This window comes from Haplochromis burtoni, unplaced genomic scaffold (genome assembly GCF_018398535.1).
Source record: "Haplochromis burtoni strain Fernald_Lab_line unplaced genomic scaffold, NCSU_Asbu1 Contig_113, whole genome shotgun sequence".
Classification (NCBI taxonomy): domain Eukaryota; kingdom Metazoa; phylum Chordata; class Actinopteri; order Cichliformes; family Cichlidae; genus Haplochromis; species Haplochromis burtoni.
Window position 1 is genome coordinate 805,903 of NW_024582474.1, and position 12,459 is coordinate 818,361.

The window sequence follows — 12,459 nt, forward strand, 5'->3', positions numbered from 1 at the left end:
GGGAGGTCTGGGCCTCTTTGCTTAGGCTGCTGCCCCCGCGACCCGGCCTCGGATAAAGCGGATGAAGATGGATGGATGGATGGATGGATGGATGGATGGATGGATGGATGGATGGATTGATTTGGAGCTCCATTTCATCGGGATCAGGATGTGGAGGTAAAGGGGAAATCCCAAGGAGGGGGAGTATGCTTGTATGTGAATAAACGTTACTATAGCGCTGTGACTGTTAGAGAGTTTATTTGCACACCAGACGTTGAACTTTTATCGGTTGCCACTGTGCCCTTTTTGCCCCCCTCATGAGTTTCCACAACTTTTCAGTACTATAGTCTATGTTCACCCGAGGGCTCACCTCTCCCCCTCCACCTCAACATTATCACAGAAGTAGGGCATAAGCTACAGGCACTTTTTTTGTTTGGTGGCATGGTTCAGTCAGACCTCTGTCACAGAGAAAAAACTCATTGAATCAGATAGTGAGATGGTCCTGACAGGTGAGTCACAGCCCTGTCTAGCCTCCCTGTACTTTCAACAGATACAAAGGATGGCTTTATCAATTGTTAATAATGGCCCCCCATCCTCTATGGGGTGAATTCCAGCTTCTTTCCTCTGGACGGAGGTTTCTAGTCCCAAGTTAGCAATATAAAAACAGCTTTGTCCCTACTGGTGCTACTGTTTTATTTGATTCATCTTCATCTTATTTATATTGTTTTTTTATCACGCATCTAATTATCAAATATGTGTTTGTCAGGTTTAATGGGTGTGTTTGTGCTTTGTGAGTGGATGCCAAATGCTATCATTTTTTAATGTAAAGCAAATTTACCTAGGGATAGAAATAAAGTAATCTTGAACCTTGAACTGCAAATTTAGCAAAAACATACATTACTGGCCAAATATTTTAGGTACTTGTGATCTTAGTTGTGATTTAAGCACCTTTCCTGTTCTCGGAAAATGCACAGAAAAAAAACAAATTCAATTCAGGTTTATTTATATAGGGTCAAATCACACATCAAAAATCAAGATCATTTGGGGGGATTTTTAACCTGCCAAGGTTTGTGAAAAAGAGAACTTGAAAATGAGTTGTATCTGCTAAAAATCTACAAGTTAGAATCTTAGTGGCCTCAAACTCAAATTCGAAGTCAGGTTTTCTGAAAAACTTGTCAATGCGATAACTCAAAAATTAGGTAATGTAGGATTTTGAAACTGCTGGGTGGTTAAGGGGCAGCACTGGCTGTTGCCAGTATTTTTCTCATTAATGTCCTCTTTACGATCGTAGCTACTGATAGCTGTATCTACTTATGGACAACTTATGGACAATATCTCTTTTGTGAATATAGACTATGAAGTCCCCACCTATCCTCTTCAGAAGGCAGTCAATACTCATCACATGTGACTGGATGTAATTCATAAAATATACAGACAGTGGTGCTGCAGAGACAAAAAACAACAGGCCTAAATAAAACCCAAGGTTGTGTGGCCTTATATACCAGACGAAATACACAAAAAGTTCATTTTTGTTCATTTTATACTGTATATCTACTGCACGCACTTAACATGGTGTATGGCTCCGATTTGACCCCATTCAGGGTGTGTCTGTATTAAGAATGATAACACATGACACAGTCCTCCCTCTTCAGGATCAGATTTCAATTTTCTTGCTCTGAGTTTCCAGCAGATGAACCATGTGTTTGAGATTGTGTCATCACTGCCTACAACTGCTACATCACAGGAACATTTTGCCCCGAATAAGGTTTATTGGCAATTTAAATTCAATTCAATTTTATTTATATATCACCAAAGGTGCTTTATATTAAAAGGTAAAGACTACAATAATATAGAGAAACCCCAACAATCAGATGCCCCTTTATGAGCAAGTGCTTTAGCAACAGTGGGAAGGAAAAACTCTCTTTTAATAGGAAAAATCCTCCACCAGGACCAGCTTCAGGGAAGGGTGGCCAGAGAGTAATAATAACTAATGCAAAATGGTTTATAAACACATAATGAGTGATAAAAGATCAGAAGAAGAAACGCTCAGTGCATGATGAGAAGCCCCATAGTAGCCTGAATCTTCTCTTAGCTGTGGGATAACTTTGGCGGGTTCAGGGTCAACTGAGCCAAACTTCACTATATGCTTTGTCAAAAAGGAAAGTTTTAAGCCTAATGTTAAAAGTGTCTGTCTTCCGAATCCAAACTAGGTGCTGGTTCCACAGAAGAGGGGCCTGAAAGCTCAACACTCTGCTCTCAGGCTGCTGTCTTGTGGATATTTAAAGTAGAATAGGAGACAAAGTGCTCTAATGGGGTGATATGGTACTATAAAGGTCTTTAAGATAAGATGGAGCCTGATTATACAAGACCTTGTATATGAGGAGCAGGATTTTAAATTTGATTCTGGATCTACAAGGGAGCCAATGAAGGGAAGCAAATATAGGAGAAATATGCTCTCACTTTCTAGTCCCTGTCAGTAGTCTTGTTGCAGCGCTGAAGGCTTTTCAGGGAGTTTTTAGGGCCTCCTGATAATAATGAATTACAGTAGTCCAGCATAGAAATAATAAATGCATGAACTAGATTTTCAGCATCACTTTGAAACAGGATGTTTCAAATTTTAGAGATACTGCGCAAATGGAAGAAAGCAGTCCTGCAAAGTTGCTTAATATGCGCATTGAAGTACATATCCTGGTCAAAAATGACTCCAAGAATTCTCACAGTGGAGGCCAAGGTAATGGCATCTAGTGTAAGTGTAAGATATCATATTTCTAAGATATTTATGGCCGAGTAAAATAACATCAGTTTTATCTGAATTTAGAAGAAGGAAATTAATCATCCACATCATTATATCTTTAAGATATAATCTCTATTCCTAGAGATTAACTCAAGTGATCTTAACCCAGCTTTTTAAGTAGCTTTTTAAGTAGTGGTTTAATTACTGCCAGCTTGAACGCCTGTGGCACATAACCCATTAAAAGAGAGAGGCTGATGATATTTAAGATTGAAATCTTACTGCACCTGGTATTCCCAGATTGTACTGTACTAACCAGAGATCAGGCATGCTCAGAGTGGTACAGCAGCAAGTTAAATATAGCAACAGGTCGTAAACTTGACTGAGGATAAAATCAGCAACTTAGAGATGCAGAAGTAAAGATGGGCAGAGGTTCCCCAATCTGCAAAAACAAAAACCCACACACACACACACAAAAAAAACTGTCTACTAATTGTGGGACATTTTCTGAATAATTTTCTTCAATGAAGAAAAAAAGTAGGCCTCAATATTTCATCAGCTACAGTTCATAATATCATCATCTCTGCCTTCACGGGACAAGGCTGAAAATCAATCTGGGCCCTCAGGTGGCACAGCATTTAAAACAGGCATGATTCTGTCATTGGACTCGTGTTTTTTGAAGTCAAACAACATTCTGAAAGGTACAGTGTCTGAGAACATCTGAACCCCAACATATTTTCCACTGAAAATCAAAGAAATTTACCTGAACCTGTAGGCTCCATAACAGATTAGCAAACCACGTCTGGTTCTACTTGCACAGTAGAATGAATAAGAATATCCAAAATGAATAAAGATCATGGGATGAATCTGGAGGCCCAATCTGGCCCAAGTCCAGTTCGGTTCCAGTCATTCCCCACTTCATCTGGTTCTGATCTATTTTGGATTCGTTCATGTAAAATGGTTCATCTTGAAACTGTACTGAAATAAGCCTGACTAATGTAGATAGTAGACAGCTCCCTAAGAGCCGAGACATTTCTTGTAACGTGTTTGCTCTACATTTATTAAAGACTTGGAAAGCTGCCATGTGTTTTTCTTTCTTTCAGTTAAATGTGAAACTATTATACTCTGGCTATTAACAGTACCTTAATAAAACACCTCTGCTACTGCTATATGAGAGCCATCATGTATCATTGAAGGCTGATTTTAAATCAAATTGCAAATGGTTACACTGGGGAACAATATGGTAAATGGCCTGTATAGCGCTTTACTAGTCCCTAAGGACCCCAAAAGGCTTTACACACACAGTCATCCACCCATTCACACACACATTCACACACTGGTGATGGCAGCTACATTGTAGCCACAGCCACCCTGGGGCGCACTGACAGAGGCGAGGCTGGCGCTACCAGGCCCTCTGACCACCACCAGTAGGCAACGGGTGAAGTGTCTTGCCCAAGGACACAACGACCGAGACTGTCCGAGCCGGGGCTCGAACCGGCAACCTTCCGATTACAAGGTTGCCGTAATCGGCAACTCTTGAGCCACAATCGCCCCACGATCAATAATCATTGATGTCTGTAAATGTAACTATATCCATAGCCACTAATCTTATCAATAGTGCTTATCTTACCATTGGTCTGCCATCAGTCCATCTGAAGTCTCTCTCAAACATCTTATCATTCAGGCCAATCCACTGGTAGTCACTTCCTAGATCTGCAGGGAAAAAGCACGATGCACTGAGTCCGAGATCATTTTACCGAAGCAGAACCTGATCAATACCAAACAAAGCATTTTGGAGAGGAGTGTAAACAGACAACAAAGAATTATGGAGAAGCACCGTTGAGCTCAGTGTCAGTAGCTTCACCAGAGTTTACTTGCAGCTCCATCACTATTCTCAGACTGATTTCTGTAGTAGAGCAGTGACTGCAAATCGTGTAGCATTTGCTTGCGTTTTCAAATTTGGTAAAATTATTATTTATCATCAAAGTTTCTTTGTTTGCTTGTTTGTTTTTTTACATACATTCGTTGTGAATGAAACCCAAAGACATGTTGAAATCAATGCAATCAAATAACAAAGCAGCTACTCAAAATGTAACTAATGTTTTAGGTAGCCATTTCTACTGTATTTTCAAAAATAGGATCAGATTTAGTTTTAGACTATCCAACCAAAAGTAGTCTGGACGAGTGGTTGACCACAAACAACAAAGTTGTGCTGCTAGCACGGCCAAAAACTGTTTCATTTATGATATGCATTTTTAGTATTTGTACCCCGAAGGACTTTTTCCACAGACTCTCTAGACCCATAAGAACATTTTAGACACCTCATCGAAACAACACAAACTTACTATTGACAAAAATTTGCTCCTCATGCGACAGGATGCTGGTCAGGTGGGCTCCGTGTATCCGACATTCCCTCTCTGCAGCGTCCCAGGTCCGACGGTGTGTAAAGTGCTTGTAGCAGTGAGATTGAAACTTCTTCCAACCAAAACCACACATCTCAATGTCTGCAGAAAGAGAAAAACAAAATGTGAAAGAACCATCAAACCAGGTGGAAAAAATATTTCATATGATATACACTTTATCTTGACTTCTTGTGTTGGTGCAGAATTAAAAATGTGGTATGTATGTGGTTATATCATAACTAATGACAAGTCCCTACATATCTTTAAGGCAATAAAACAAAATCCACATACTGAAATATCAAATTTAGGACATGCCAGGAGCTTCGGTTAACAACTACATCAAATAGGCTCTCAGAATGTTTGTTTCTACTGTCATTAACTATGAACAGTTTCACTGAAACTGCAGTCCTGAAGACTTAAAACCATAGCCATGTTTGATAAAGCTACATTTAATCTGGCGGCAGATGCCGTGCTTGCAATGTGAATGTCAACCTGCCTGTATCCGAGGGATGCCCTTCTATTAGATTAACAGGTAAGAGACTTATCCTACACACCTACAGCCAGTCTAGAATCTTCAATTCACCAAACGTTGTGCATTTCGTAGGACTAAACTCCAAGGACTTAGCTTTAATATACAGATGTTACAATAGAAATTAACACCATGGGTTAACCCAAAAAACTGTGAACCACTGTTGTGATAGCCAGTATCTCTGACTAGGGTTCTTGGTTTTATTAGGCCAGCTAACAAAGACTATGTACACCTGTTTCATAGTACACCTCTCATTTCTGAATTAAATACCACATTCTGACTGATTATTACCACGTTCTGACTGATTATTGTGACAGATCACCTGAATCCCTTTTGGCATCTTTTAACAGCTACTTTCATCAGGATAATGCAGAAAGAAATTGTTTGGCGAATCAATTTAATGAAGAAAATTAATTTAGTGGCTTTCAGTGGCCTTCTGAGCAACTAGATCACTGACTGGAAATAAAATGTTAGATGGTGACTTCAGCTTTGGTTGGTGAGGTCGCATTGTAAAGCCTTGAGCTGAGCACGTTCTTTTGGTGTTATAAAACCAGGTTTGACACTGCATGCCTTATCACAGCTTATCACGTGGTAGTGTCAGTCAAAAGCAAACTAATCCAAGTCACCTGTCCTTGTGATGGATGGATCCTAGTGTATTCAATAACACTTAAAAGCTGTGACTGAGATCTTAAACTAATCAATAAAGTGTTTACCAAGATCACAACTCAAAGGAGGAAAAGACTTCTATAGAACCTGTTACAGCATGCGGCACCACACTGTATGAATTTGCGAAGAGGACCCAAAATGTAGACACCAAGGAACTTGGACCAAAACTTGAATATTAACAAAAGGCGAGCGGGAAGTGGAACCACAGGAGGAAACAGCTGCCACTAATCTGACATAACGAGACAAAAGAAGCAAAACTGACTACACTGACATAGGACATAGACCTTCAAAATAAAACAGGAAACTGAACGGAAAGCAGACATGACAATACAACTTCACAACAAGGACAAGAAGACAAGAAACACGACAGACTAACACCGAAGACCTAAGAAGCGAATAAACATGGAGACGGAGGCGAGACTATGGAGACACCGAACAAGGGATAGAACTTAAAATACATAACAGACATGGACTACACACGGAGGCATAACCGGGAAACAGACAAATTGAGCATTGAGACAGGACTGATTTCAAAGAGGGATACGACTACCGGAAACTAGACACAATATGACAGGAGGAGGGAAAATGTAAGGCTAGATAACAAATGAAAACCTAGCAATCAAAACTATAACAACCAAAACTAGGATCATGACAATAAAGAGCTGAAGCTGTCTGAGAGCAAAGGGAAGCTTCAACCAGCATTAGTATGCGGTTTCTACTAAACAGACTGTAAGACACAATATCTCTTACTATGAATAAGTGCCTTTTTTCAAACTTCATGTGGCATATTCAAGAAAATGTTTAGACTTTGCTGCTTCGTAACCACATTTTACCCACTCCTTAGGTGTTAATGTGTAGCTAATCGAACTTCTGTCTAAAAGTAGCTATACTACATTTCCCTGGTTGCCTATCACTGCCTTCTAGTACACTTCATAATCTGGAATCAGATTTTCATTTGTTGATGAAGTTACATGTTGTTTTGGAAACATGCTGTTGTAACGGTGAAGCTAACAGCAACACAACAGCTCTGAATTTTATTTCTGTGCTCTGGCCAGAGACGGTGAGAGAGAAAGAGAGGCACAGAGAGAGCTGAGGTCCAGCTGGGGAGTGAAAGCCCCTCACTGAATGAGCTCAGCAACACACAGTTGGACTTCATTAAGTCTCACAAACATCCAGTTGTCTGCAGGTCAAGCACACAGAGACACACACAAAGAGCTCATGTATAACACACATTCAACTTCATATACAAGTCACATAATCAGCCCTTTGCTTTGTCTGACCATACAAACAATGGCTGTTTTGTATCAGTAGCACCAGAATTATACATGCCAGTAAAGTCATGATGGACAGTATCTGTCGAGTCTTTTAAGGTAGTAGCCGTCATCAACTGACCTCGTTTTAATCCTGCCTCTGTGCAGCTACCTGGAATGAAAGGTGAGGTCTCTAATGAATGCAGCACTATAAGCCACAGCTCTCTGTCTGCCAGTTTGAAATTAGCAGAGTGGTCAGTTGAGTATGAAACATAGCATCACTCAGCATCACCCAGGATATTAAGCCCAGCCTGAAAAAACTGAAGCAGTATTGTCAGTATTGATTCAATTCCACACGCAGCTGCAAAAGCTTTCTGGAAAAATAGAGGGCAATTATCTTTCTTCCCTCATTCTTTCCATTGGCAAAAAGCTGCAAGAGGACAGCTGTGTCCATGATTTTTGAACTCTTGCATATACTAGGAAGGAAAAATAAGCAGTAAACAGTCCATAATTTATGTCTGAGTGTCTACATTTAGCTTTACACACTGTATTCATCATTCAAATAGATACGCCCTGCAAACTGGGAATTCTTATAGCACCAATGTTTCTATTTTTTCCACAAGACCCCAACAATGCTGACTTGGATAAGCAGAACAAAATGCAAACTTCCTCAGGAGTGTAGGTACCACAATATTAAGCGCAAAGTGTGTTTGGAAGAAAGCCGCTTCTCTCCAAAAAGAAGATGTTGGCATGGCTTAGCTTTGCAGAGCTAAATTTGAACAACAAAACCAAAATGGAGATGTTTGACCATAATAACACTACACCTCCGCTACATTTTTGTTAAATAAATAATAGCACATAATATGTAATTTGTTCTTGTTCATCTGTGGTTGTATTTAACTCATTTCAAGACTTGCTAAGGACCAAATAACTTTTTAAATATCCTGATATATACTGTGAAACCTCAGAATTGACAGATCCAGTTGTTGTACTTTTATTCTACAATGACTGCATATGAATACATTAAGTAGTGTATAATGTATGACTCCAAACCATTAATAGACTGAGTAAAATAATTTAAGCAAGCAAATAAAAGCGGAATTTAGTTAAATGGCTTCTTATCATGACTACATGATACAAAAGAAAAGCTATGGGGCCTCATTCTGAAACCAAACATTTTGCTCAGAGCAGCAGAAAAAAAAACTGTTGCTGCTGAGAACTGTTTCCTTGTTTGGAAAATATTAATCCTCGGAGTCCTCTTGTGTGCCTGAGTTTTGATTATCTGCTGAGTAACGGCAGAAATATTAGTCCTACGGCTGGAACTCATCTGTTGAAGAGCCAACGCCCAAAGCTGAATGATGGCCCAAAGACCCAAACTCTGCAGTAAGTTCAGACTTACTTGAAAAGAATATATCTGAGAACTGACTTCCATAGATGAATGATTTTGACACAGTTGCTTATTAATTCTGTTTCCTGACCTTGTTCACAGAACTCTCCTTTGTAGCTCGGGAGGCAGAGACAGGTGAAGGAGTTGATCCCATCCAGGCAAGTGGCTCCATTCAGACACGGGTTAGACTGGCACTCATCAATATCTTCAGACATGCAACACAGACCAGCATTATTATACATCCACCTGTCAGGAAGGGTCAGGATGGCTTGTTAAAAGAGCACACCTGGCTCTGAGGCTCTCTGTACCTGTTTCACAGTGCCACCCGGTGTATCCAGGTGCACAGATGCAGACATTTTGTGGTCCTTTCTTGTAGCACGAGCCTCCGTTCTGACACACATTGGTTGAGCATGGCAGGAGATCTGCCAAGGAGACAATGAGAATGAAAAACGATTAAAATCATCAACATCATTAAGAGCGGTGAAACGTACTGAAGTTCAGAAAGGCTTTGCAACTCCTTATTGCCACAGCAGGGCTGTCCACGTTTGTGGTAATAGACACTCAGTTTGTTGGTGGGCTGACCTGCTCATATTAAAATATATCAGAAAATTCAACATCTGCACAAATGTTTACAAGGAACCTTCAATTGCAAACAGGACAGGCTTTTATCCTGCTGTGAATTTTTAATGCATATATTTTGTAGAACCTCTCCATCTTCTAGAAAAGCGAGGCCAACAAGGGACAACTTAAATACACTGTTGCTACAAATCACATAGGCAAACCTGGAAGCTAAATGCTAAATGCTGCTTAGCCCTGCGACAGACTGGCGACCTGTCCAGTGTGTACCCTGCCTCTTGCCCTAAGAAAGCTGGGATAGGCTGCAGCCACCCTGAAAAAGGTAAGCACAAGAGAATAAATGGATAAATAAAACTAAATTGAATGTCTTGGGTTCAAGACTCTGCATTTTTAAGCTGGATTTGGTCACTTCTGGTTTGAAAAACATCACACAATGCCAAAATGTTCGTTTTGTGGAGCCATGAAGTAACCGCATTTGAACAAACGGGTGGACTAACATGTCAGCTAAGGACAGTAAGGTCAGCTCACGGATCTGACAGTACATTATTTGTCGTATAATTTCATTAAAACTGCTAGGTCAGGCCTACCAGACACCTGCTAGCTACCTCACATCTGACTGAAATCATCATGCCCCTAAACTTTTACAAATCCATGAGGGTGTGTTAACAATGGGTGAGTTGGTATGAAGGTGGAAACTATGTAATAATTTTTTGTGAGCAGCTATTAAGCTGTCTATTTAATACTTGATGTGCAAAGGGAAAACCTTGTATTTGGGAACTTTAAAAGTGTATTACAGACTTTTGATAGCACAAGTGGGTATTACCATTGAAAAAGCATGTTCTATCCCTTTTAACTACGGCAGAAGGCTGAGAGAGGGCTCAGCTCAAACATTATAGCTGCTGCCAAAACTGGCAAAAATGTTAAGCAGGGGAACCAAACCAAGCTGCTGTGCTGTTTAAAACAACTGAAGCAGCTATGAACCAAACCAACAACAACAGAGTTCATGTACCTGTAATGTTTATAGTGCTGGTCATGACTGAATAAGTTGTGTCCGAGCTGGTCTCAGGTTGAACTGTGGCCACTGTCTGTTCAGGCATCTGAGGTTGGGACTCCACAAAAAAGGGGGTGATGTCTTTATCATCGTCTACAAATTTCTCCTCTGCTACAGCAGTGGCAGCCGGGTCAGGGATTAGAGCCCGCTGGGGGACAGAATAGCTTTTTTGCTCAGAAGTATAAAAGGATGAAGTAGTGGAGAGTGTGGTCTGGTCTATGTTCTCCATGGTGGACAGGTCAGCATGTTCTCTGTAAAACTGAGCGTGGATGTCAGAGGAGGCAGACAGAGACTCAGTAGCGACAGCTGGATGGCTCTTATTTTCAAAGGAGGGATGGGTAAAGGGTTTAAGTTTGCTCATTTCTGCAGTTGTGCTCTTTACATTGGTGAAGGTCACAGCTGCCATGGCTGGTGAAACAGTAATAGCGACTTCTCTGAAAAGTTCCCCAGAAGCTCCCTCCTCATCAGACAGCTGGTCTGCACCAGAGTCTGGGTCTGTAACTGCAACATCACCTGATGAAACTCCAAGCACATCTGCGATTTCTGTAGGTACTGCAGGTGAAGGCTGTTGGGTATAAAGGTCATTTGAAATCATAGTGCTAAGCATGGTGCTAAGACTGGGTGTGTCTGACGGGTATACATCTTGACCTGAAGCCTCATCTTCTCCAGAGGAAGACCCTTCAAAGTCCCCAGTCTGGGCCTGCTCAGTGGTTTCCTGTGACTTTGTGTCTGGGATAAAAGTCACAACCTCTGTTCCTCCGATTTCTGTCTCATCAGTCCTCGCATCCAACTGGTGTCCGGTAGCCAGGGTGGGTATAGCACCATCTGTAGAGCCCTCCTGCATACTGCCAACCTCATCATCTGTGGAGTTGCTTGCAGAGCCTTCCATGTCCTCATCAGTTAAGGCAACATGAGCAACATCCTTGGAAACACCAAGCAGGACTGGAGTTGATATTGTAGAGACAGGGGGGGTGTATGTGGTTGAGACTGCTGTTTCATGTGGTTCTTGAGTGTTGACTCTCATGGCATCTGTAAAAACATAAGAAACTGTGTCTGCATCCAGGCCTGAGACTGCAACATCATCTGGGTATACAGCTTGAAGATAAATGATCTTGTCCGTGGTTTCCTGTGGAAATATCTCCCCGGTTCCAGTTTCGAAGGTAAAGGGAGTCGTGCTGATGTCTTCTTCCTCCTCTACTTCTGTCTCATTCACATTTCCAGGAGTGGCCGTCTCAAACTGATCTCCTCTGGCCTCCTCTGGCTGCTGTGGTTCAGGTGTTACCTGGATGGATTGAAACAAATTGGCTATTTTTAACAAATGAGAAAGAATGACAAAGAGCCAGTAGCTTGACTCAGACCAGATTAGACTATTTTACACATTCACGGAGAGGGCGTCTGGTTGAATGATTTGAATGAATTAGTTTGCTGAAGACACAGCTGTGTTTACTAGTAGTGATAGAAAAAAATGGGAGAACACACAAACACAGACATACATATATATGTATATTGGAGAATTAAACTAGAATTATTTAGTAGACATATCAGTGTATAGAAAGTACCTCATGTTTTCCATTGACAAAGCTGACTGTTTGTGCCATATCAGTCGAAGGCACCTCAAGGGAAGGGATCTCCCTGCTGCCCTGGATACTGGTCATCTGGAAAATGTCAGAGCCGTTCAAAGGCTGGTTCAGGAGGTGCAGGAGACGTTTCACTAGAGGCAGATGATAAGCAGCCATATAACACATCAAGGCAAAAAAAAAAAGAAAAGAAAAGAAAAACAAGCAACAAGTGTTATGATTTTATTCCTTACTTAAAGTGCAATGTCAGTACCAGGCCACAGCCTCTTGGGAAAAATCAAATAAATCACCATACAGCCTCTATGTTAAAA

At 40.9% G+C, this 12,459-nt stretch overlaps 1 protein-coding gene across 2 annotated transcripts in view; it reads right to left on the reverse strand.

Annotated features, from left to right (window-relative positions):
- LOC102304980 (versican core protein) overlaps nt 1-12,459 on the reverse strand; it is a 31,536-nt gene that overhangs the window by 3,748 nt on the left and 15,329 nt on the right. For both annotated transcript variants that reach the window (XM_005928981.3, XM_005928980.3), the window contains exons 8-13: nt 12,131-12,282; nt 10,530-11,853; nt 9,253-9,366; nt 9,036-9,149; nt 5,056-5,214; nt 4,341-4,423 (exon numbers count right to left, since the gene is read on the reverse strand). In XM_005928981.3, the coding sequence (XP_005929043.1) occupies nt 4,341-4,423; nt 5,056-5,214; nt 9,036-9,149; nt 9,253-9,366; nt 10,530-11,853; nt 12,131-12,282 (1,946 nt within the window). The remainder of the gene's footprint in view (nt 1-4,340; nt 4,424-5,055; nt 5,215-9,035; nt 9,150-9,252; nt 9,367-10,529; nt 11,854-12,130; nt 12,283-12,459) is intronic.